The 25,815-nt window shown below is 40.7% G+C and overlaps 1 protein-coding gene across 21 annotated transcripts in view; it reads left to right on the top strand.

Annotated features, from left to right (window-relative positions):
- The first annotated feature begins 235 nt into the window (after positions 1–235).
- The window catches only part of RALGAPA1 (Ral GTPase activating protein catalytic subunit alpha 1), a 123,143-nt gene continuing 97,563 nt past the window's right edge, over positions 236–25,815 (top strand). For 15 of the 21 annotated variants that reach the window (XR_014514051.1, XM_083451544.1, XM_083451541.1 and 12 more), the window contains exons 1-8: positions 302–770; positions 15,626–15,736; positions 17,192–17,241; positions 19,710–19,767; positions 20,921–20,964; positions 21,191–21,368; positions 22,779–22,894; positions 24,118–24,256. Coding sequence is in view for 19 of the 21 variants with exons in the window: in XM_083451544.1 (XP_083307670.1) it covers positions 665–770; positions 15,626–15,736; positions 17,192–17,241; positions 19,710–19,767; positions 20,921–20,964; positions 21,191–21,368; positions 22,779–22,894; positions 24,118–24,256 (802 nt within the window). In the remaining 2 variants the exon portion in view is untranslated. Of the gene's footprint in view, positions 771–15,625; positions 15,737–17,191; positions 17,242–19,709; positions 19,768–20,920; positions 20,965–21,190; positions 21,369–22,778; positions 22,895–24,117; positions 24,257–25,815 lie in introns of all 21 variants that reach the window. The other 6 variants (XM_083451535.1, XM_083451550.1, XM_083451536.1 and 3 more) reach the window with 3 other exon arrangements.

Here is a 25,815-nt window from a genome sequence, read left to right as displayed (position 1 = left end):
AGGGGCTTGGCGGCACCCAAAAGACCAACAAATGTATTGCAGATCACGCCATAGGAAGTTCGTCAAGCTTTCAGGGTGCCACAAGCCTCTCGGCTGCAGGTGGTCGCAGCCTCGACGTCCGAGCGCCAATAAACCACGCCACTCTCCTCCTCCGCCCTCACGAGACCCCACTGATCGAGGCTCCCCCAGCACGTAAACGAAGGCGACGCCGGAAGAACCGCCTTCCCTTTGAGTCCCCCGGCTATGACGTCAGAGCGAAGGCGGTTGCCATGGGAAGCCTGGAATTCGCACCTGACGGCTGTCGTGAAACGTTGGGGGGGGGGCAGTGCTCGGAGAGTAAGGGAGGAGAGAGGAGGAGGAGTAACGCGGTGCTGCGGAGCGACAAGCCCTAAGCCAGCCCTGCCTACCTCGCCACAGCCGCCGCCAACCCTCCCTTCACCAACCCCGCGCGCCCGAGAGCTTCGAGTGCGCCGGCCGCACCCGCCCCTTCGGAGCCTCGGAGCGCCGCCGCCTGCTATGTAGGCTGCGCTGACCGGGGGCGCGGATCCGGAGGCCGCAGCGCACCTCAGGTTTCGCCGGGGGGTCCCGGCGGCGTCGACTGTACGGGGAGGGCGTCGGCGAGGACAACAGCGCGGCTGCCCGCCCCGGGGCCCCCGCAGGCGGGATGTTCTCCAAGAAGCCTCACGGCGATGTGCGGAAATCCACGCAGAAGGTGCTGGACACCCGCAAGGACCCGCTCACCCGCCTCAAGCACTTGCGCGTCGTTATCGGTGAGGAAGGGGAGGCGGGGGCCCCGAGGCCCTGCTAGCTGCTGAGGGTCTGGAGGGGGGCGGGGAGGGGGGGGACCTTGGTTGCAAGGAAAGAGGCCGGGTTGGAGAAGCCCTTGCTGGGCTGGTGCCCGAGCGAGGGGGGAGGCCGTCCCGAGAGCTTTCTCCTCCTCCTCTCCCCTCCCTGCATTATCTTTGCTAGAGGTGGGTGGGAAAGAGAGGCTGGACGGTGCTTGGGGTGCTTTGAGGTTGGGGAGCAGCTGCGTTCTTGGCGAGAGGTGAGGAGAAGCTCCATCCCAACTCTTTTGTTGGCATGACAACCCGGACACTGATGGCACTGTGGGAAATGACAGGCGAGGAATACCTGCAGAGTGATGAAAATATCCACCAGCTGCCTGTTTTTACACACGCCCATGCTATTTACACACACACACACCCATGCCTGACTTGCCTTGCATATATTAAGATGAGGCAACCTGCTTTGCACCCTGTGTTGCGATAATGTTTTGGGGGTTGTTGACTGCTGGATAAATATGCTGCTTTCATAGGTGCAATTGGGATGGTTGTCAGCCCTGTGCTTTGAGTTTGTGTTTGGGCATGTCTAGAATGTATTAACTTTGTGGAATCTGGTGTAGGGTTTCTTGTCTTCTTATGCTTACTGCCCAGAGTAGTACTTACTTCAGGCTGTGCAGTCTCTGCGAACACAAAGCTGAAAGTTAGGGACACAAATTGTTCTATCCATGCAGTTTGGGATCTTGTCTTCAGCTCAAGAGTGTATTCGGGCAAATCTGCCCCAGGAAGCTTCCTGCTTTTCTACTAGTGCATTCCAGCACCTGCCTAAGACTATGAAAAGTTGCAGGAAGTGAACATTTGGATGGGCTCTGATACAGAGATTCATTACTTGTTTCCATTTGTGGTCCATTTTGATGAAAATATGTATTGAGATTGCTGTCTTTGGTTGGTGACATTCATTAAAATAAACATAACATATTATAGAGTTCTAGTATTGTGGTGTGGGAAGGGGCAGCATAAATTAGCTAATCTTAATTAACTAATCCCTGAGGCAGGAACTCAGATACTTGTTTTGACTGTGTAAGCCCAAGGGTTTGATAGCATTGGATCTGACTGCTTTTTTTCTACAAACTTGTTACTCACTCATGCTTGATTGAAGTGCATTATTCCACATGTTTTCATGATGAGTTTTCATTCTGTTGGTTTTGCAGGTGTCAGCTTATTTAAGATGAGTACTTTATGGCAAGTGTATGATAAAATGCAGAATAAAAAATGTTTCAAATTACTTGAGTCTTCATCAGAGTTGCAGTCCTATGCATGTTTACTCAAACCTAAGTCACACTTTAACCATTGGGCCTTACTCCCAGGAAAATGAGAGTTGGATTGTATCCTGAAGCTTTCATATGCAAGCCTGTATATCAGCTTACAATTGACAGAATCAGCAGCTGGTGATACACAAGCGCGCGCGCACACACACACACACACACACACACACGTGTGTGTGTGTGTGTGTTAGGGTATCTAATGGAGAGAACCCTGCTAGTATTCAGTATTGTAATTTATGCATTTATTATTAATTATTTTCATTTCTATACCTCTCTATATAGATTTTTAAAAAAGCTCATAGTGGTTTGCAACACATTAGAACATCATATAAAACAATCCAGAATCATCATCTTCTTTGGTGATCACTTGTAGCTATAAGATTGTCTTCCATGAACACGGTCTTAACAGTGAGTCCGTAAGTGACTGTGGAGGCCAATTCTGGATCCATATGTCCTTCCACAGTGGGGGCATAGGTTTCTGGGCAGGAGTTGATCACAGTCAGGGTTTGCCAAACATGCCTTCTTCTTAACCAGTTTCTCCTTTTCGCCCTGAGTTTGTGCTTCTTCAAAGTCTATGACACTTTGGTAAAGGCTGTTTTCCAGTTGGAGCGCTTGCAGGCCAGTGTTTCCTAGTCATTTAGTGTTTATGTTACATTTTTAAGGATTTGCCTTGAGAGCATCTTTAAATCTCTTTTGTTGTCCACTGGTATTTCGCTTTCCATTCTTGAGTTGGGAATAGAGTAGTTGCTTTGGAAGACGATAATCAGGCATCCGAACAACATGACCAGTCCAACAAAGTTGATGTCGAAGAATCATTGCTTTGACACTAGTGACCTTTACTTCTTCCAGTATGCTGACATTAGTTCACCTGTCTTCCCAAGTGATGTGTAAAAATTTTTTGAAACACCATTGATTGAATATTTCAAAGAGTTGTAGATGGCGTTTATAAGTGGTCCATGTTTCACAAGTGTAAAGTTGGTAGTACAATAGCTTTGTAAACAAGCATTTTGGTTTCTCTGCAAATGTCCTGGCCCTCAACACTCTGTGATTCAGTAGGGAGACTCACACAGCTCAGGCGATGCTGTCTGCTCTTGTTGAAACATAACTGCCCAGGTAGGAAAAGTGATCAGTGCTTTCCAACATTATACCATTAAGTTGGATTTGTGGTGCTGTAGAGGGGTCATTTTGTGCTTGTTGGTGCAGCATTTTGGTTTTTTGGATATTGAGCAATAGGCCAAGTTTTCCATAAGCTGCTGCAAAGATATTTAGGATGATTTGGAGGTCATCCTCTGAGATATAAAAGATGTTGTGTAAGAGAATACACAATGACTTGGGTTGCATGCATCTTGAGATTATTATTTTTTTGTGGCTCTGTGTAAGAGATTGCACGAGTCATTGTGCTAGCACCTTTTTGAGACATTGTGGAGCAGATCGTAGAATGCTTAGCACTACAAGAAGCACTTTGCTTTTTTGTGCTAAGTCAGGAAAAGCCCTTTTGCTCACAGAGCAGCATTGCTGGATCAAACCCACTGATTGTAGCTGCATTTCAAAGGATACCATAGAAATGACCTCTGTTTGCCCAGAAATACTTGTTTGCATGATATATTTTAAAGCAGTTTCTGTCCTACTCTTTGGATAAAACCTTTCAGCCCAGCAAGCACAATAGGCCTAGATGCCACTTGATAAGTTGACTTTAAAGTAGGAAATATTAAAAGCAGTTTCTGATGCAGTTCTTGAGTAGGAGAGAAGCACATCCTTTAAAGGTGTTCTCTGAATCACAGCCTATCTAAATATTTTGTGGTACCAGAGTGCTATAGTGGATGGAGTGTTTTATTTGAAAGTGTGGGGTTATATAAAAAAAGATCCAGTCTCACTCAGTTATTTGAACTCTTTAGCGACACTATCCCTAAGGCTTTGAATGGGTTACAGGGTTAGAAACATACAATCAATTTTCCATTTTTTTTAAATCAACATTTTAAAAAGCCAGCTCTTAATCTCATTCTCAGTTAGAGGCTTAACACTGGCTACCAAAAGCAGAAGCCTTTTGACACAGGCTTGGATTTTAACAAGACTCTGAAGGAACAGTGTTACTTTATTGTGAAACCTCCAATGAGAACATTTCTCTTTGCCCACAACAATGATCATGTTTCATTTTATGCATATTGATCAGATCAATTGGAAGTTACACTTCTCAGAAGAGTAAGTTTGTAAAGATGTTTCCGGTAGTTACATTGTCTACTATTTTGAAACTCATATGGATGTTAACTGTGCATTGTATTACAGTGGTACCTTGGGTTACATATGCTTCAGGTTACATACACTTCAGGTTACAGACTCCACTAATCCAGAAATAGTGCTTCAGGTTAAGAACTTTGCTTCAGGATAAGAACAGAAATCGTGCTCCTGCGGTGCGGCAGCAGCAGGAGGCCCCATTAGTTAAAGTGGTGCTTCAGGTTAAGAACAGTTTCAGGTTAAGTATGGACCTCCGGAATGAATTAAGTACTTAACCCGAGGTACCACTGTATTCCTGATGAAAGAACTGTGTGCTTAAAGCAAAATTATTTTAAATTTATTTATTGTACAGAAATTCATTGTTTCATGAATGAAACATCAAGTACTTTTTGTCACATTTGCATTGCAAAGCATTTGCCATTTACTATTTTGAAATACATATTGTCTATGAAATATATATTGTGTATTCAGGTAGTACCACACCTGTTACTTTTCATTCTGATTTTATTTGTGGCTTTCAGGAAGTCTGTACATTCCTAGCCTTTGAAATTGGATCCACTGTATCAGAGGTTTACTTTGGAGGTGATAAGTTGATCCATGATTTAAACAGAGACTTCTCTGAAAAGTGGCAATAGGGACTCCTGACCCTTTCTGTCAGTGTTTTGAAAAGTTGCTCATTGCAGTGTTATAATGTATGACCAGTCCTATAGAATACTGTGAGTCTTCTGAAAAATGTTGAACTGGCATTAGTTTGGCTACAGAGTCAAAGTCTGGCATACTACAAAAATACTATGTCATGTTAATTTTGCATGCTGAAAAATATCTAAATATCTCACATTTCCCCCCCCCCCCCCAATGGCTAAAGGTATTGGAACTCCTATATGTGATTTGTTGGGGGATGGGAGGCAGAGCAGTAAAATTTATTTAGGCTGCAATCCTATGTAAACTTGCATGGGAATAAGTCGAGTTGAAACTAAATTGCCTTTCTTCTGCATAAGCATATTAGAGTTTTGCTATTAAGTGTGTTTTTAAATGTTATATTCAAAGGGTTGCATCAAATGGGGTTGCTTAGCTTTTGTAAGTGAAACAGGGAAGGAAGCAGTTTTGCCACGTTTTCCAGCTTTGATTTTAGATTTGAGTTGCATTATATTCTAGTCTTTTCCGTTTTGGATATGCCACCCCACATCACTGGTCTTACTGTATTTTATTTTTAATTTATTTGTTAAATTTCTATACTCCTCATCTGCGGGACACAGGGCAGTTTACAATATAAAAACACAAAAATACATAACATAATAACAAACAGAAGCAATACACACTCACCCCACAATTTAAAAAGCCATATACTGTATTATTTAATTAGCCAAATTTTGCTGACTATTCCTGTTTACTTGGAACCATTCCTGAGTTGGAACCATAAAAGAATTCAGCAGAGGAGAAAGCTGCAGAAGTTTATTTTTCTGGATAGGTAATAAGAAGTGTAGGTTACCCCAATGAAAGGATTTCTTAATTCAGAAATATATTGTGCACTGTAGAACATATTGGCACTTTGAGAATTTGTCCTCTTTGGGATTTTTCTTGGAACCATTCCTGCCACAAGAAATTTAGTTGCTTCTAGAGCTTCAAACCATTTAAAACAAATTTTAGTTGAGTAATCAATTCAATTTGTATATGGGCAAAGATAATATTTCTGAAGCAAGAAATATATGATTAATCAATTAAACCTTGTAGCTGTAGTCACCTTCTCCTGCTTAAACTAATTGTAATGGAGCGTTTGTAGTCTGTATGGGAATACAGTATGTTGTTTCTTTTACCTTCCATTTGGGCAAATCACATGGAATCCACAGGAGAGAAATAAAACCTGTATATGAATGTTGGAGAGTGTTGGACACAATGCTTCCTGCTGTTTGCCTTGCCTTGCCGCTGACTGCTTTAGGGTTATGAGGCAAGCAGCTCTCACCCCTGCCCTTGCTAACAAATGGCATGACAAAATATTTTTTTAAAAAGAAGGTGATATGGGAGACAGGAAGATAAACTGCTGCCTCCCCAGTGGCTTTATAGAATATTTAAAATATTTTACCATGGTTGTATAATAGCTCCTGATTTTACACATGAGCATGAAAGCAATACCACCCCTTTGTCAACACAGGCTAGTATACTGGAACATAACCATCTGAGAAGCTAAAAAGCCCTCTTTGGTCATTCTGCCTCACATGATTCACAGTTGTGTGCAGCAGGCAGTGGGGCTGCACTTGCTGACCCTGTTGAGTAAGCCATGCAGCAAAGTTACTCTGTATTCTCATACTTGCCTGTATATCAACAAGGTTGAAACTGTCTAGGCTAGGGCATAGAGCTTGCCCAGACACGTGAAAGAGCAGGAAAGTATTTACCATCCTGGATTTTAGCAATCTTTTATTGCTTCTTTTGAAGGGGGTCTCAAGGGTATGAAAAAGGAAAGGACTACTTATTTATTGTTGTACCTAGATCATCCTTCAATTTCCTCCATCTGGTCTAATTTCTGGCCTGCAGGATCGTCTGGGAAGGGCAAATACAAAAGGTCTGCTTGTATAATAAGATGCAGCAAACCTGAAATGAGATTAGGAAAATGATTTTCCAGAAATTGTGGGTGACTTAACTTCCCAGTATTATTCTCTGATGAAGTAGCTTCAGAATTTTGAAAACAGGGCAATGTTGTACTTACTGCAGAATGAAGCCCCCCACCCCTCAAAGTTCCAAGTGTATATCTGGATGGCAGTGCATTATAAAACATTGCAAATATCTCCCAGGACCATTTTTTAAAAGCATGTTATATTGAAGAATCAGAAGTATCATTTTCCTACTTACATGCACTCTTTACCTAAAATGTGCATTTGCCAAGTGGGTGCATGACAAGAGTTACAGTGGGGAGGGAATCAAACTGCAAGGCAGCCAATCCATTTAAAACACACACAAACATACAAAACACACACACACACACACATGGGAGACCACACCTGCCTAACAGCATAGTTCCACATCCAAATCAAGGTAAGGGAAAAGATTCATAATAACCCAAACTGAAATTTGCCACTGTAGATAAGTAGATGTTGTTCACAGATGGACATCTGTGTGGCAGATTCCCCTGGCACTGCAAAAGTAGGCAAAGCACTCTGTTGCTTTAACATGGGAATGTAGCTCCTTCCCCACCTCCTTGAATTTTGTTTTATTTAGAACAAAATCTAAACGGTTTAAGCAAAAAACAACACACAAGTGAACATAAACTACATTTGAGATAGTGACCTTCTAGTGCTAGTGAGTGTGCACATGCCTGTATTTTGTGCTGTATTTGCATGTCAGAGTGAAGCCACATGATGATAAGTACTTGTATCAAAAGCATTCTGTATGAAACCTTTAGGTTGCTTCTGTGCTGACAGAGAATTCTCATTACATTATGATACTACTCCAAATAAAAATTTCCACACCTCCCCACTTTTTTTTTTATAAAACAAACCCTACCATCTGTTCAAAGATCATTATAGTGTATTGCAGGGGGCTTACTAAATATAAATAGACACAGCAGTGGAAAGGAAATGCTTAAAATTATGCATTAAGGTTGTTTGCTGATTGCTTTCACCAAGTTGTTTACTTCTGTCCTACCCGTGTCAATGAAATGAGCAATAAAGCCACATATGCTTGAGGATAAATATACCTATATATACATGCATTATCCAGGTTTCTATAATGGATGTCATCACAGTATTCTGCTCCATACAGCAAATGGAAGAACTTAAGTTCTTTGTTTACCACTGTCTTAATTTTCATTCCTTCCCCCTGTTGCCTCCCGTATCTTGAATTCTATATTGTAAAAGATCTGTCTTCGTGGTGTTACTCTGTAAGGTGCCATGCATATTCATGGTGCTGTATAAATTAATAATAATAATTCTATGCACAAATTGGGATGTGGGTGGCACTGTGGTCTAAATCACTGAGCCTAGGGCTTGCGGATCAGAAGGTCGGCAGTTTGAATCTCCGCAACAGAGTAAGCTCCCATTGCTCTGTCCCAGCTCCTGCTAACCTAGCAGTTCAAAAGCCCACCAGTGCAAGTAGATAAATAGGTACCACTTCGGCGGGAAGGTAAATGGCATTTCTGTGCCCTGCTCTGGTTTTGCCAGGAGCGGCTTAGTCATGCTGGCCACATGACCCGGAAAAACTGTCTGCGGACAAAGGCTGGCTCTCTCAGCCAGTAAAGTGAAATGAGCGCCGCAACCGCAGAGCCGTTCGCGACTGTCAGGGGTCCTTTACCTTTTTTATGCACAAATTAGATTTTTAGCATTTATCTAAATGAGTGCTTTAGGTTTGTCCAGATGTTTAAATGCTGTAATACCACCACCACCACCACCCACGCACACCCGGCCAACTGATTAAAATAGCATTGTTGTGAAAAGCTGTTTACAAGTATTCAGTTTGGTGCGGTGCTAGGAGAGAGCAATGGGTTGTATTAAATGGGTAGTATAGCTGATGGTAAGGCTTCCATCACCAGAATGGAGATGAAAGCAATTTTTGGATATTCCCACTCTGCCTTGCAGCCCCTGACCCTGCAAACAGTTAGTGATTCTCCCTTCCCCTTTACTTCCCGGGACCATCCAGAGCTGATCTTTTTTTCTTTTCTTTTTTTTTGCCGGGGGGGGGTGGCTTCAGGGAGAGGAAGAATAGCTGAAAATGGTTTTCTTCTTCCTTACACTGACAGAAGCCTACCATCAGCTGAATAATGCTGTTGGCTACAACCCTATGTCTTTTGCTATGTAAAATGCCATGTCTAGGGATGGTTTCTCTCTCTCTCTCTCTCTCTCTCTCTCTCTCTCTCTCTGTGTGTGTGTGTGTGTGTGTGTGACTCATGCTTATCTTGTGTCACTTACCCCAACATTATTATTTTTTAAAGTGCCATTGGTGTTAGAAAAAGGAGCGGGTAAGAGAATAGGCTGAAGGAGAGGGCCCATAATGCACAGTGATATTCACACAAAAAACGAGCAGGAAAGAGCCATAGCACATCTTTTGTATGCAGGAGGGCCCAGGTTCAACTTCTACCATCTCCAGGTAGGACTGGAAAATATCCCAGTCTGAAACCCTGGAGTGCTGTTTGTTTGTTTGTTTGTTTGTTTGTTGTTCATTAAATTTGTATACTGCCCATACACCCATAGATCTCAGGGTGGTTGGAAACATAAAATTACAGTATAAAAAGCACGAAAGAAGCAATAAAAATAAAATAAAGATAACCCAATAATCTCCCTTCCCACAACACATTTAAAAGGGCATTAGATGTCAATCAGCCCAAGGCCTGGTTAAAGAGGCACATTTTCGCCTGACACCTAAATGAAGGTGCCAGCCAAACCTCCCTGGGCAGAGCATTCCACAAACGGGAGCCGCTGCAGAAAAGGCCCATCTTGTGTTTCCACTCTCTGAGCCTCTCATGGAAGAGGCACACACAAACATGCCTCAGAGGATGATCTCGGGGTCTGAGCAGGTCCATATGGAGAGAGGTGGTCCTTCAGGTATTTATCAATCTATTGATAAGCCATAGCTGTAGGAGAACCTAGATCAGTCCAAATGCATATGACAGGACTACAACAAAGTATGTATGAGCTAGGCATTAAATGTTGAGGTGTTTGTTTTGGAAAAAAAGTCTAAATGTCTGCACTCCCCCTAAAAATTGATTTAATCAAATACCAAAGTTTTTCCTTTTTTATTGTGCTACTTGGCATTTGGCACAGTGGTTTTAATTATCATCATCAAGTCCGTATGAGGCTGCTAAACTGGAGGTTGTATTGGAATCTAGGCAGAAGTCTGCCTCACATTGCATGGCAACAATAAAGGAACAGTTATTAATATCTACATATGCCTCCCGAATGTTAGCATAAACAAAAGCTCCTGCCAAGTACGGTGTCTGATCTCGCAAACAGCTCCCTAATGCAATAACCCTCCAACTCTGAAGGTTGGGCCTATCCTTTCTATTGTTTAGGTTGCTTGAAATCGCTTCCTGACAATCCATTTTTCTTAGCCAAACTGTTTTAAATAAATTTCTGCCATGCTATCTTTGGGTGAGCCCTCACAAGGCAGCTCACTGTGAAAAACGCTCAAAAGAAAGCGGCTGATCAACAATACATGAAAGCAACATCAGATAAAATCAAAGGCAGAGGACCAACAAAACACAGTAACAACAAACGTGGCCAAATAAACAAGTCTTCAGGGGCCACTTAAACTTTGGCTGCAAGGAACTGAGGCCTCCTGAGGGCAGTGGTTAGTAATTGCTATTCTGTGCTACAGAAATATATCAAGAATTGGCTTAAAGCTCTATTGCAGTAGAGTAGACTCTACTGAGTAAAGCAATGACGTTATAGCCTAACTGCAGTGACCAAGTAAAGATCAACGTTTTAACAGAAACTCCTTAGAGTTATGCCAGGTCAACGTCTATAGAATCTTGTCAAATATGACTCACGTCCAATTTATGTACTAATTCTACCACCCATTCTTGGTCCTTGCATGCTAGAGGCCAGGGACCTCTCTCTTGCTATATACAGATAACACTGGTCAACAACAAATTTGTTGTCTGCATTTTTTCAGTTGATTTAGGACGAATCTGATGCGCTGAATCCAAAAATCACATTGGTTTTGCTCAATCAGGTCAAGTTTTTGAGCTATGGCCACATGTCGTTTTTTTATGTTTTTGTTCACATGTACGCCTGTGTGGAGCATTTTAGATGAAGTTGGTGGGGGTAAAATGCCATGTCGAATAACTGTTTTGATTGGAAATGATTATTTTAATGACAAGAAGTATTCAGGTCCGATAGTTCTGGGTGATTATGTCGAAAAGGGATCAGTTTGAAGTCATAAAACCTCGAAATCTTCCATAAATTGGTGCGGCAAAGCATAAAGTTGCTTACCATGCTTATTTTGGTATTAAACTTGGTGACCAGGATAAAGCTTGGGCGCCACACATGGTGTGCAAGGCATGCACCGAGACTCTACGTGGGTGGACCAATGGCAAGAGGAGTCTGAACTTTGGAATTCCCATGGTTTGGAGGGAGCCGACAAACCATGTCACTGACTGCTACTTCTGCGCTGTTGATGTGGCTGGGATCAACAGAAAGAACCGGAGCAGCCTCAAGTATCCTGATCTTCAATCAGCACGTCGTCCTGTAGCTCATTGTGATGAAATTCCAGTGCCTATCTTCGGAGAACTTCCTGACATTAGTGACAAAGATGCCTCCAGTGTTGAAGGACATGAAGAAGAAGTGGTTCTTGAAGATGATGCTCGACATCCATTTTCCCAAAAGGAGTTGAATGATCTAGTTCGCGACCTCAGCTTGTCAAAGGACTCTGCCGAACTGTTGGCATCCAGATTGAAGGAAAAAAACCTCCTCTCTGACAGTGCTCACATCAGCTTCTTCCGCAACAGGCATCAAGAGTACCGCCATTTTTTCTCAGAAGAGAAGGACTTGGTGTACTGTGCAGATATTGCGCAGCTTCTGCTCAAGCTTGGAGTGCCACAGTACGAACCCAAAGATTGGAGACTGTTCATTGACAGCAGCAAGCGATCACTGAAATGTGTTCTGCTACACAACGGCAACCAGTTTGCCTCTATACCCCTGGCTCACTCGACTACACTGAAGGAGAACTATGAAGCGGTGAAGTATGTGCTGGAGAAAATTGGTTATGATCAGCATAAGCGGTTTATTTGTGTTGACCTGAAGATGGTGAACTTTTTGTTGGGACAACAGTCTGGCTTCACCAAGTACCCATGTTTTCTGTGCATGTGGGATAGTAGGGACCGTGCTCAGCATTACACGAAGAAGGACTGGTCTGTGCGGGAGGAATTGGTGCCTTGCAAAAAAAGGAACGTCATCAACGACCCTCTGGTGGACAGAGGCAGAATACTCTTCCCACCGCTGCACATCAAGCTCGGCTTAATCAAGCAGTTCACCAAGGCTCTGGACAAGGATGGTGACTGCTTCACTTACCTGTGCCAGGCTTTTCCAGGATTGACCATGGAGAAGTTGAAAGCTGGCTTCTTTGACAGTCCTCAAATCCGTCAGCTCACCAGAGATCCAGAGTTCGGAAACTCAATGAACGAAGTGGAACTGGAAGCGTGGAAGGCATTTGTTCTGGTAGTGAAGAACTTTCTGGGCAACAATAAGGCCAGAAACTACACAGAACTTGTCAACAACATGCTGACTGCTTTCAGAAACCTGGGCTGCAACATGAGCGTCAAGATGCACTACCTATTTTCACATATGGACCGGTTTCCTGAGAACCTGGGTTCAATGATTGACGAGCAGGGGGAGAGATTTCATCAGGACATGAAAGAGATGGAGACCAGTATCAGGGTCGCTGGGATGCAGTCATGATGGCTGACTACTGTTGGACTCTGAAGAGAGACCTCCCTGCCTCTGAGCATTCCAGGAGTTCCAAGAAACGGAAGTTCAAGCCCTGAAGTTTGAAAAATGGTGAACAACATGCAATTTACGTGTTTACCTTTACCTTTATCAATGCCCACCATTCAGTTTACAGTAATCTATGTTTCTATCAGGTAATCAATATATGTTGTTGGAAAAACATTTTTTTCTCTTAAAAACATATTTAGGATGATATGTGTTGACACAAATCAGCTGATAATGCCACAAAAATGTAATCGATTTTGTCACAAGGTCTGATTTTTTTTCAGATCAACATAGCACAAAAACCTGACCTGGTGGAGAGAAACGGATGCCATTTCCTGATTCAGCAGTGCAAAAATACCCTAAAGCAGTTGTAGAAATCTAGACAACATTCAAAAAGTAAAAAATTGTTGCCCAGTGTAATTTAACATAACACAGTATTCATAGCAATGCTGATTGCTGCTGTTAATAGTCACTACTTAACCTTACATACTTTTGAGCTTTGCAGAGATGTGTCATGCTTGCATCTCATTGCCTTTGGGCCTAAAGTTAACATTTTCTTCTCTCTTCTTGTGTTCATGCACACATTACATCTATCTTTGCAAAATGACAGCAATGTTTCATTCATCTGATGAGTGAGTTCTAGTCCATGAAAGTTTGTGGCACAATAACACTAAATTAGAAAAATCAATTCTGCCTTGTGACATTACCAAAGCTTTAACATGCTAATTTTCGTATTATTTGTATGAGTTGTTAGAATTGAACTTTTTATATTATCCAAAAACAGCACAAGAATAAATGTATAATTTGCTTCCCAACTTTTTATGAACTGTGGGGAATTGGTACGGTGCGGGGGGGGGGGGGAGGTGCACAGACTGTGGGGAGGTAAATTGCAGGGGAATCTATAGCAACCTTCCGTTCACCTGTTTTTTAAAATCCAACTCCCCCATAACTTCCCTAGTGTAAATAAATGGTTTCACGTAGTTTTATCCTTAGCTACAAATTACTGAAACTGGGCTACTGCCTAAGTGTTTGCTTTTTCTGATTGATTTGAAGAGGAATTCAAACAGAAGGTCTAGCTTAAAGTTAAAAAGTGTGTGCAGTTCATGAAAGTACCGTATGCCTGACTGAAGATAGTTACAGGTGCCCACATTTACACAAAGAAGTGCATTTAGGAGATCCAGTCTGGTTTGTCACCTTCTGAATGTGTATTTTTGAAAGTGGTTATAGTTTTTACGATCTCTCAAACTTTCAATAGGACCTATGGATGTGCATAGGGTTCCATATATCATAGTGGCTATGTCATCTTTGGGAAATTGCTGTCATAGTTTACATAATCAGGACAGTGCTTTAAGCCCTTGTTTGAGTTGAAGGCACTTCTGCTTGTGCAGATTTGTTTTCCACCCCATCTGCACCCCCAGAAGCTACATCCCATGCTATTCTGGAGGGTCCTCCAACTCAGAGGAATGGCTTGCGGTGAGCAGTCAAGGTTCTGCAGCAGGAAGATAAGATCTGAGAATTTTCAGTGCAGAACTGGAAAGAGGGAGACATTTTTCACTTAGCAGCAGCATTTCTTTTTCTGTTGAATTTTGTTTTGATGTAGCTGTCGGTTTTGGTGGTGAAATTCCTCTTGATGGCAACCAGGAAGAGTACTGCTACTCCCCAGTAAACCCCTCCCTGCAAACTTGCAAAAAAAAAATAAAAAATCACTGAAATAGCCCTCAAGATTTGCTGCTTTTGAATAGGCATTGAATTGGAGGGAGGATTTTTTTGTTGTTGAAACCTATAACATCATTTGTGCAGTGATGTGTTATGTGCACCACAACATGTTGTTAATAATGGCTTTTTCCGACTTGTTAAAAGATCATTAAAATATCGTCAGTAATTCACATTTTGTTTGTTACATTCTCTTAGTTTGATCTCCTTCTGTATATCTTTTCATTATGTGAACATATTGTTCCTAGTATTGTGCTCTTGTATTGCACTGCAAAAGCTACCCCCTTCTTCACTGATGAACTTCTACATGGCATTTATATTGGGCAAATATACATAGCATGGGTAAACAGAGAATCCAGATTAGAGAATTCTCTAAAGGTGACAGTTAAGTGTTTTGCTATGTATTGATGTAGGAAATAATTGCATATTAAACTCTGTGCCTGTCTTCTGATAAGTAAGTTCAATTGAGTTAAATGGGGAGTTACTTTTAAGTAAGTGTACATAGCAGCAGTGGGGAATCTTTGGCCTGCGGGCTTAATTATACACTCCAGTCTCTCCAAATAACTTGCAAGGCCATTTTCTTTAGACCACATCCACTTGGGTAATGGTATCTGCTGCCACCTATCAATCTCTTCTGCCACACTGTGTTTAAATCACAATTTTTGTAGATTTCCATCTGACCATGGCACTCCCTACTTCAATTTCTTCTTCCATCACCACTTTCTGTGTGGCATGGGTTTATTTTGGAGGTCCCTTCGGCAGCATTTAAAAATGGTACTTTTCGCAGTGCCTGGTATCTGTTGCTAAGGTTATTACTGGGACACTCTGGACACTGTGATTTACTTCCTGCCTTCCTTTGCATGACCAGCTTGAAATCAAGGTGGACTCCAAAGGAAAAATTGGGACCATGCTTAGAACTTCTTTGGGGAAAATTATTTTCCCCAAATATGTCTCCTTTTCTCAGTTAATTTGGCCTAGCTGCAGCTGTGACATAAAACCCCTAAACTATCTCTGTAAAAATATAAGGGGGTATAGAAGGTTATATAACTAGTTACTCATGTTTGTAATGTAATTATTAACTGATTTTTCTATTGTCATTCAGGAGTGTTAAGTGTTTTGTAGTGCTGGGTAACAATGAAATTATATTTTGTTTGTTTTGCAGAAAATGCAGAATCTATCGATCTTAAGCAGTTTTTCGACCTACATTTTTCACATATATATTACATCTTTTTTGAAAATTTTGTGACTATTGAAATTAGTCTTAAACAGAAAGGTAAGAATTTTTATTAAAATGTTTGACTTTGATTTTAATTTTTACATTTTGCATACATGTCATTAGCATTACCAGCCAGTGCTTCATTTTCTTCTGCAGTGTGCTGGGTCTGATAAGTTCAAAGTTTTTAACTTGGTTTACTAAAAAGAAGTAAAATAAACATGCTAAACTATATCACTCTCTAGAGCAGGAGTAGCCAATGTGATATCTTCTAGATGCTGCAGCCCCGGGCAGTGGTCAGGAATGATGGTGGTCGGATAGAGGACAGCATATTGGCTGCCCCTTCTCTTGGGCATCAGGAATATTTACAGTGCAAATTATCTAAATTTGTCTTGGGAAATTTCCCCTGTTCAAAATTTTGGAAAACCCAGAACACCAAGCTATATTATTAGATGTTCCGGTGATTCATTGTTTAGGCTGCTGCAGTGCATTCTTCATGGGACTGCCCTTGAAGACAGTCCACAAACTGTAGCTGGTGCAGAATGCAGTTATCAGGTTACTTACTGGTGCCACAAAGTGAAACCATGTGTTGCTGCCTAGCTGATTTAAAGAGTTGAGTCTGGCCTATAAAGTCCTTAACAGCTTGGGACCCCAACATTTGAAAGAGTACATCTCCTGCTAACCTGTGCCTTAAGGTGTGAAGGACAGGCTCTGTTTGTGGTTCCATCAACAGTAGAGTGGTGCCCCGCAAGACGAATGCCTCGCAAGACGGAAAACCCGCTAGACGAAAGGGTTTTCCGTTTTTCAATGCGCTTCGCAGGACGAATTTCTCTATGGGCTTGCTTCGCAAGATGAAAATGTCTTGCGATTCTGGAGATTTTTTTCCGCTCCCCACCCCCTTTTTCTAAGGCGCTAAGATGCTAATAGCCTTTTAGCAGCTAATCCACTAATCCCTTAAGCCTTTAATAGCCGCTAATAGCCGCTAAACTGCTAATAGCGCTAATCCGCTAATAGGGTTGCTTCGCAAGACGAAAAAACCGCTAGACGAAGAGACTCGCGGAACGGATTAATTTCGTCTTGTGAGGCACCACTGTAGTTTGTTGTGTGATGCTGTGGAGGAGTGCCTTCTCCCTTATGACCCTCTGGAACTCCTTCCACTGGATATATGGGCATCTCTCATGTTATCTATTTTTATATGTCATGAAAATGTATTTCTGCATTTCCGTCTCTGGAGACGGCTGATTTCAATTATTATTTTTCCTGCGTAACTGTTTTATGGTAAAAATAATTTGTTTTATGATTTTGTATTTGGGTTGAATTTTAATGACATATTTGTGTACCTGCCCACCCTGTGCCTGTGGGTTGAAGGACGGGTTATAAATATGATAAATTTCTTCCTATTAGGCAGCTGGGTAAAATAACATAAATTTCAAAACGGTAATAGTTTATTATTACAGAACTGTAGTTATTTTCACTATCTTTATTTGTTGAAAACAACCCTGTTTTTGAATTTAGGTCACAAGTCACAGAGAGAAGAACTAGATGCAATCCTTTTTATTTTTGAGGTAAGATTCTTCCAATGTAGAAATTCTGTTGTCGTCTAGGTCTTTTATTCTGATCACATTTTTTATACATGTTCTTGTAACGCAAGTGGTAGTGTGTAAAAGTTAAGCTGGAAAGTCAAGAATTAGTCTCTGATGAAGGGATAGTTAGCTGGACTCTTAGCACTCCTTGTCAATATGGCCAGTAGTCAAGGATAATGAATTGTAGTGCAGCAACACTACATGGGCTCTTCATCCCTGCTTTAACGATTTCATAAAATCCATTCGTGGATTTTAATTACCTGTTGGGTTTTTTTTTATTTTTTAGTAGTAGTAAAATCATAGAATTCCATAGGTGGGATCATAAAGGTCATCTACTCCACCTCCTGCGATGCAGGAATCTTTTGCTCAACATGGGCTCAAACCCACGATCCTGAGATTGTCTCGTCTTATGCTCTACTGAATGAGCTGTCTCAACTACAAGTAGGACTCAGTCAAATGGCAGAAGGTAGAAGACGTTGGGGGTGGTTTTCATTGACCGTAAACAAGAAAACTGCTTTTAAGTACAGTGGTGCCCCGCAAGACGAATGCCTCGCAAGACGGAAAACCCGCTAGACGAAAGGGTTTTCCGTTTTGGAGGTGCTTCACAGGACGAATTTCTCTATGGGCTTGCTTCACAAGACGAAAATGTCTTGCGATTCCTGGGGGTTTTTTTCCGCTCCCCACCCCCTTTTTCTAAGGCACTAAGCTGCTAATAGCCTTTTAGCAGCTAATCCGCTAATCCCTTAAACCTTTAATAGCCGCTAATAGCCGCTAATAGCGCTAATCCGCTAATCCGCTAATGGGCTTGCTTCGCAAGACGAAAAAACCGCTAGACGAAGAGACTCACGGAATGGATTCTTTTCGTCTTGCGAGGCACCACTGTATCCAGAAGGACTTTTGATTAGGTTTCATGTTACATACCCCTTAACACATACACCAAACTGACATTTATTAAAATTTCTCTTCCTCCCACTTTTCTAAAGAAAATCTACCAAATTCAGTTTAGAATTATATAACTCATCTGTCCCAAACAAACAAAGATCGATTCATCCAGACTGGGGTATACACAATAATAAATCCTTGATAACTGATTTCAGCTAATTCCAAGGAAGTGATACATTTGATATAATTCTATGTCATATTGTAAACAGCTGCTAGTTCAGACTGGAGAGGAGTCTTAAATGCCATGCAGTGTATGGGTACTTAAAACTAGGGTTGGGAGGAGGAATCCCAAATTCTTCTGTTCTTTGAATTTTAGTCATGATTGCCAATTGTTCAGACTTCAAACAGTTGAAAAAGGCGCATGTAGAGCTTCGTCCCTTGCTTGCAGCTTGGTCTGCATAGCTGGAACTTCCAAATTTGATGTTTGATATAAACATCAGCTAAGGATTTTTGTTGGCATTCTTTAAATTAAACCAATGAAGCTGTGTCAGCTTTGATCATTTCACAAAAGAAAACTGAGTCAATAGTAATCTGAAGTGCCAATTTGTCTCCACTTCTCAGGTGACGTTAGAATATCCCATACAGACACTTGTAGGCTGGGGATAAGAAATTACAGTGCAGCATTTTTGTAATTCCAAAGCACATTTCTTTTATGGCAACATTGTTCTGTAATTAAAGGTCCTGTAATTAAAGTCCTGTAATGAAAACCAGGGCCACCTTCAGTTACTTTAAGACAATACATAAATGTGTTAAATGACATAACATAAGATTATGCAAACTAGTTATTTATTTATTTGTTTGTTTGTTTAAATTATAAATTATACATTATAAATAAATAGCTTTAAATTCACTATATTTTAAACACTTCGTTCACTCTTCGAAATAAGGACAAAAAAATCCTTTAAGGAAGACTGGGAACCATTTTTGGCTTATTTACAGAATCACTGCAAAGAATTGGACTCACTAGTAGGTTTTGAGTAATCATTTACAATTACCAAAATTTACACAAATATAGTTAAAATATAAAAAGTTAAAATATAAAAAAGGAGCAAAAAGGAAATATGCAGGAAATAATATTATTTTGAAATAAACCAGAGAAGGGGGCTGAGGGAAGTCCAGGGGGAATGGGGAAATTGTGGAATTATGAAGTATGTTATTTGTTATGATGTAATATTGGAAAAAATGGAAAACTTAATAAAAAATAATTTAAAAAAATATTTATATTTTAAACACTTTGTTAACCTTCTTGTCACAGTAGATTATTTTGTTTTCACTTCTAGTGATGGTGGTCTTCTGAAGTTTATTATCTTTGAAAGTTTTAAAATACCTGTTTCTAAAAGTCTTTTATTGATAATTTTAATATTTTGTTTTTATTTTGTAATCCTCTTAGAGATTTTAGTTCAATGAAGCTAAATAAACATTTTTTAAAAAATAAGTACATGATGCCTGATAGCAGCCATTGTGCCCTAATGATTGTTCTATGTATTTATTGACTTCTGCTTTTGTAGAAAATTTTACAACTTCTTCCAGAAAGAATTCATCAAAGATGGCAGTTTCACAGTATTGGTATGTATTGGTAATATGGTAATGGCACTATCATTTTTATTAATGCAATCAGTATTCTCAAGCATCAAACAAATGCTAACACTGCTTTATACAGTGTTATCTGCTGTCACGTCTAATTAGTGCTCTTGGAGAGAAAAATATAAATGTCATGGATTGAAGGGGAGGAGTGGCTGAATTGATGGCCTGGGAGCTAGACCAGACCTCAAAGTAAAATTACCTAGCCCCTGGCATTCTGATAAACTTTAATTAGGGTCTGATTAAAAAAGTTTGATCACTGTGTTTCAGTTGTAGGGGGAAAAAATATTTGCATGTTCCAAGAATTAGAGATATCTCACATCTCTTGTAAAATTAGTAATGTAAAACATCTCATTTTGGATTTTATATCTAATGCTGCGCTGTGCCTGAGGGCTTATCCTCCCTGACTGCAACAGAAATGTGGACATTTGGGTGGGTGGGGAGGGCCTAGTTTTTGGGGCAAAATGCACATCTGATCCACATGAGAAACAGAGCCGCAATACAGAAGTTGGCCATCTGGGGCTTAGCGTACCCAATTCAAAATGTTTCTTTTGTTTTGTCACTGATTAAGATAAGTTAAGGAAAATTCCATGCATTTGCTACTTTGCCAACTCATGCACACATTAGTATGTAAAATTGCTGGCAAATGCTGCATATATTAGTCATGTTTAATGCCTCTGCATAGCGTGTTACAAAGGCACAATGAATTCATTAATGGATGGGAAATTCATGATTGGAATTGAAATTAAAATATAATTAACATACATATACTTTAAATTATAAACAACATGAATTATGCATGTTTTGTACTCCCACAGAATCCATCCAACGCTGCAGTGTCTTCTTTAATTTTTTGATTGCAAACTAGCTATTACTTTTGCTGAATGTGATAATTGGAATTTTTTTATTGTTTGTATGGAGAAAAGTATAGGTCCAGTTTTATTAAATGGATAGAGAAGGTGGACTTTTCTCACTTCTGGCATTAACCTTGTTGCCAGAGGGCTTGAAGACTCACCAAGAATAATCAAGAGTTTGCCAAGGACTTGTTATGAAGACTTTATTAAGTCCGACCGAGGGCTCTCACACATTAACATGGCAATGAAACAACAAATACTGAATGTGTGGTTTTTCTTTTCAGGATTAATTTTAAAGAAATTACTTCACACAGGGAATTCTTTAAAGGTATGACTGATAACCTTCTTGTTTTTTCTTCGTCGAAGAAGGGGAGGGAGGTAAATAGTATTTCTAATGTTGGGCCAAATCTTTAGAAAGCTATTTAAAGGTGTCTCATTGATTGTAATTGGATTAATCTAAGAGTTGTATCAGCACTGAGTTCAGGTAACTGTTGAAATTGTAAATTTAGCCTGTAAATGTGAAATTAAAACCTTTTATCACCTTGTTCTTCAAGATTCGTCGTGAAGGTGTACGTCTCTTCCTCTTGTGGTTGCAAGCACTTCAAAATAATTGTAGTAAAGAACAGCTATGTATGTTTTCTTGTTTAATTCCTGGATTTCCATCACCGCAGTCTGAACACGGGCCTCGAACACTAGATAATCTCATTAATCCTGTGCTCAGTGTTCAAGAAAGTAAGTATGTAATGGTCATATGCATACAGTATATTTGTGATTAGTTGTTGGCACATGACTGTCTCAAAAGACAGTAGAGTATGCCTCCGGGGTGAAATCAAACCACTGTGTTAGCAGCACAGAAGTGACTCCCCCCCCCCGGGGGGGTGTATGGACGTCCTGGGCTGCCCAGACAACAAGCCTTTGGCCTCGCTGGTGTGGCCCAAAGAAAGCAGAGCAATACTTTGACACCAGCTTGGCTGCAGGAGTTGCCAGAAGGAGGTGTACAAGGCACCATCCAAGCATCTTAGGAACGCCATTCCAGATTTGTGTAGGGTTTGCTCCTTAGCCTTTACTTCTCCTGAAGATGTCGCACAATAAGTGGAGGTTTAGGATCAGAGCTTTCCTTCTCCTGGATGGGCTACCTTCCCACGTTGATGAGCCCCATCTGCCCCTCACTTCCCTCTACAGCATGTGCAGAAACTGCCTTCTTGACCGTTGTTCAATCCGCCGGAGGCTGTCTTCACACGCAGGGGAAGTCCCTAGCTCACCGAGGGTTTGAGACCCATCAGCTACCCTCACCTGGTTTAACCAGCCAGTCAAAGCTGTTCCCGGGGTGTGGCCGCTGTCACATGCTGACAGCTTCTAGGAGCCACAGGTGAAAGCTGAGTGGAGAGTGGGGACGGAAGTTGTACACAATACCCCAGAAGGAGCATGATGTGTCCCCCACCAGAACTACTATCCTTTCCTTACACACACCCCACAACCCTTGTCATTAGTAATGCAGTCCTAAGCATATTTACCCAGAAGTAAGGCTTTCTGAGTTTGAAATTGAGTTTAGTGACTGAGATGGAGAGCATATTGCAATCTTTCACTTGTGATTCTGCACCCTTGGAAGGAATTACCATTGAACTTAGTGGATCCTCTTTTCCACCTGCTTCCTTGTGTGTCCCCAAACTGCAGTGTGTTAGCCATTAGGTAGAAGGAGGGAGCACGTCCTTTTTGATGATCCAGCCCTTGCTGAACTCCTGGTTTATAAGTTATTTCTACCTGAATCAGAAGTAACTCAATGCCTGGAGCTTTGGGGGAAGGCGGGATTGCTAGAAGTGACATGCACATATCTACATAATGGATGCTATGTTGCAATTCATTCCTATCCCAGAAGGTTGGTTGATTCATAGTTGAGCACAGTGTTAAAATAGTTCCTTAAGATAGAAACGGTATTCCTTTATTGTTCTTCTATGCATAGTTTTGTGTTCACTGTTAGAATGCTCCCTGCTTTAAACAAAGGAAGCTATGTGCTTATGAACTGAGAACAATCATGCATTAGCTTTCATAATGTATTCATTTTATTTATTTGAATTTAAGACATGCACAGTATACACTGTAACATACCCAACCTAACAACCTGAATATTTATTATTTGAGCAGCACAAGTGACTGTAGAAGAAATCACTCCACTTGTCCCCCCACAATCAGGAGATAAAGGACAGGACGATCTAACAAGCTATTTTTTAGAAGCACTTTTGAAATACATAGTAATTCAGGTATGTTCTGTTGCCTGCATTTACTTGAAGAACTGTTTTTCTAACTAATATGTAATTTTATTATTGTCGACTGCAGGAGATCCACTCCATTCCAATTTCTTTCTCTTGCTGAATAATGGTCATCTGTTTAATGCCATTTTAACAGCCTAATCGCGGGGGGCGGGGATGCTTTAAGTTTAGTATATGTATAAGTTTGCAGCTGCTGTTCTGAGAACAGAAGAGCTCTTTCCATCCCCAAAAGGGTTGGATCCACCAGAGGCGCCTGTTCTGCAAACTAGATTTTTCAACTGGTGGAAGTCAGGGGAGAATTTTATTATTATTATTATTAGTAGTAGTAGTAGTAGTAGTAGTAGTATTTGCTGATTCCTCATCTCTTCTGCATCCCCAGATCACATCCCACACTGTTCTAGGGAGTTGGTTCTTAGGGAGTTACAGGGGGGAAAGGGAATAATTTAAAATTTTCCTTCCATCTTGTGTGAGCACCCATTTTGCACATTTCTGTTCTTTGCAACTTTGGATCCAACTTATTATGTTTACCTTAATGTCTCAGAACCACTTACAGTGGATATATTGTTATATTAACTTAAAACACTTCAAGAACTAATGATCCTTACTTCCCTGTTAGAGTATTTTAATGCACATAAATGTCTCTCCCAGTGTCTTCCTCATAGTTTCTATGGGTGAATCTGGCACAAAGCGAGCTTTGCTGTCTCCTCCTTTTTTCCTTATTTACTCTCCAGTACTGAAGGGTAGATATGAGAGTACAGTGCAGTTTTCTATGTCTTTTCAGTTCATGTTTTCGTCCTTGCAGCAGGTAATAAAAAGGAAGGTGAGTGTATGGGGTGCAGAAGCTGCTTCCCTTGTCTCCTTCTAGCTGTTTCTCCCTTGGCTCCTCTCTTCTGTTTCAGAAAAAATGTAGTGGCAGCAGAGTATCAATTCCTCTGTTCCATCTTGCATGCAACTCAGTCATATCAAGAGACACATGCTAAAATCTTGTACAGTGAAGGATCTGGAAGCTGGGCAAAAATGAAATTATAATTACTGCACTATTTCTGCACAGTTTTAAATAGGAACACATTAACATGCAGAGAGAGAAACTGATGGAGAACGGGTAGTTGAATATAAATAATATTGATTCCACATACCTGTTACATTGGGATGCACTGCTACACTCTTTTTGCCTCCAGAATACCTGTAAAATAATCTAAAATTCATTTTTGTAGGTCAAAAGCCTGGAATGGAAGAACAAAGAAAACCAAGAAAAGGGATTTTCATTCTTATTTTCACACTTTAAGAAATACTACTTGCCTTATATTTTCCCAAACATGTGTAAGGAGAGCAGCTTGTATAACCCTGTACTTGGTAAGCATTATTTCAGTATCTCTTAGAAGCCTTCACCATTTGTAATAAGATGTATGACACAGGGGCACAGTACTGTGCTCTTCTTCTGTAGGATCAGGTCTTACATAATGGTAATGTTGCAGAAAGCCTATGCCTAGCTTTGCCTATACCTAAACTAGCAGCTCTACCATCCTGTATCTGTATTCTTACTAGGATTTGAATGGAAAAACTTTAGCTGGTTTAGTGACCCATTCTTAAGCATCTTTTGAATACAAATGTCACTTTCTTTGCATTGAGAGGAATTCAATGCTGCAATATTACGATTGTTCCGTTAGCACAAGCATCTCTGCTTGCCAGATGCAACAGTCTCCCCTCTCCTCCTCCTGTACGCTGTTGTGGATTTTGTCCTGGACCCTCAAAGCCATGGGGGGGGGTGTGGAATGCAGATGAAGGAGAGGTCGAAAGCCCCTTTATACTAATAGGACTTGTTGCTCTGGCTCCTGCTAGTACAACTATTCATCTTAATCTGGCCCACTTTGTTGTAGACTGCAGTAAACTTTGGGTTGTATCCAGCAAAGTTATCCCGTTTCTGCCCCTTCCTTTTCTCATGTGCCTGCATGTTACCCTGCACATCTGCTGAGGGTTGCAGAGAAACCAGAACACATTTGGGGAGTATACTGGGGGACGAGAGGGATTGGAAATTTGTTACAAAAGCGGAAGTTCTCACACAAACAGGAATACTTCATCAGGTGCAACCCTTGATTTCAGTAATGCTGGTGCTAAATTTGTCTCTCGTGTTTAGAACAATAATTCTTAAACTTAGCCATTTTTGCCTATCTTTGGGTAAACTCTTCTTTGTCTGCGTAGTATTTGTAATTGTGGTTTTCTTTGTACAAGGTAGAAAGTGATAGAATCCATATCTACTCCACTACCCAGCTTTATTACACTGGACTATGCTAGAGATCCCAGAAGTACCTAGACTGTTAATCATGTACGCAGCTGCTTTCCTAAGTGGTGGCCCTCTTGTGGCAAGTTGATCAATATTCAGCAACATCTTAGCACATACATATGACTACATTCTAATAAAATGAGTTTAATCCTGAGGAAATTTAAGGCTGCTATATTAGGCCCTGAACCTCAGCACATTTACTTGGAAGTAAGTTCTCTTGATTTCAACAGATTATTTCTAAGTAAGTGTGCATAAAGAGTTTCAGCTTTAGTTTGCTTTGCTATATTTTCCTAACTGTTTAAAGTCTCACTCTTTAATAATATAGTGTTTAATAATACTGTTTGAAATTAATGTGAAACATTTATAGCCATACTTTATATTGGGGGGGGGGTGTGTGGAAGCATGGCATTTGAAATTATTTGCTCTTGTACAATTAAATTTCTGTAACTTTTATGTACTGTTTCAAACTTTTGAGGCAAACTCCATGTAATATCTTTCTCTCTCTCATATAGATATATATATATAGAGAGAGAGAGAGAATTGATTTGTTTGGATGGGTTTCATTGCAAAATGTATTACATCTTAGTAATGCCTGGTGTAACTCCTATCTAGTTGTATAGTGGCTAACTAC

Source organism: Podarcis tiliguerta (assembly GCF_965153285.1).
Source record: "Podarcis tiliguerta genome assembly, chromosome: 1".
Taxonomy (NCBI): Eukaryota; Metazoa; Chordata; class Lepidosauria; order Squamata; family Lacertidae; genus Podarcis; species Podarcis tiliguerta.
The sequence above is the reverse complement of the archived record's forward strand: the minus strand, read 5'-3'. Positions and strand labels throughout refer to the sequence as shown.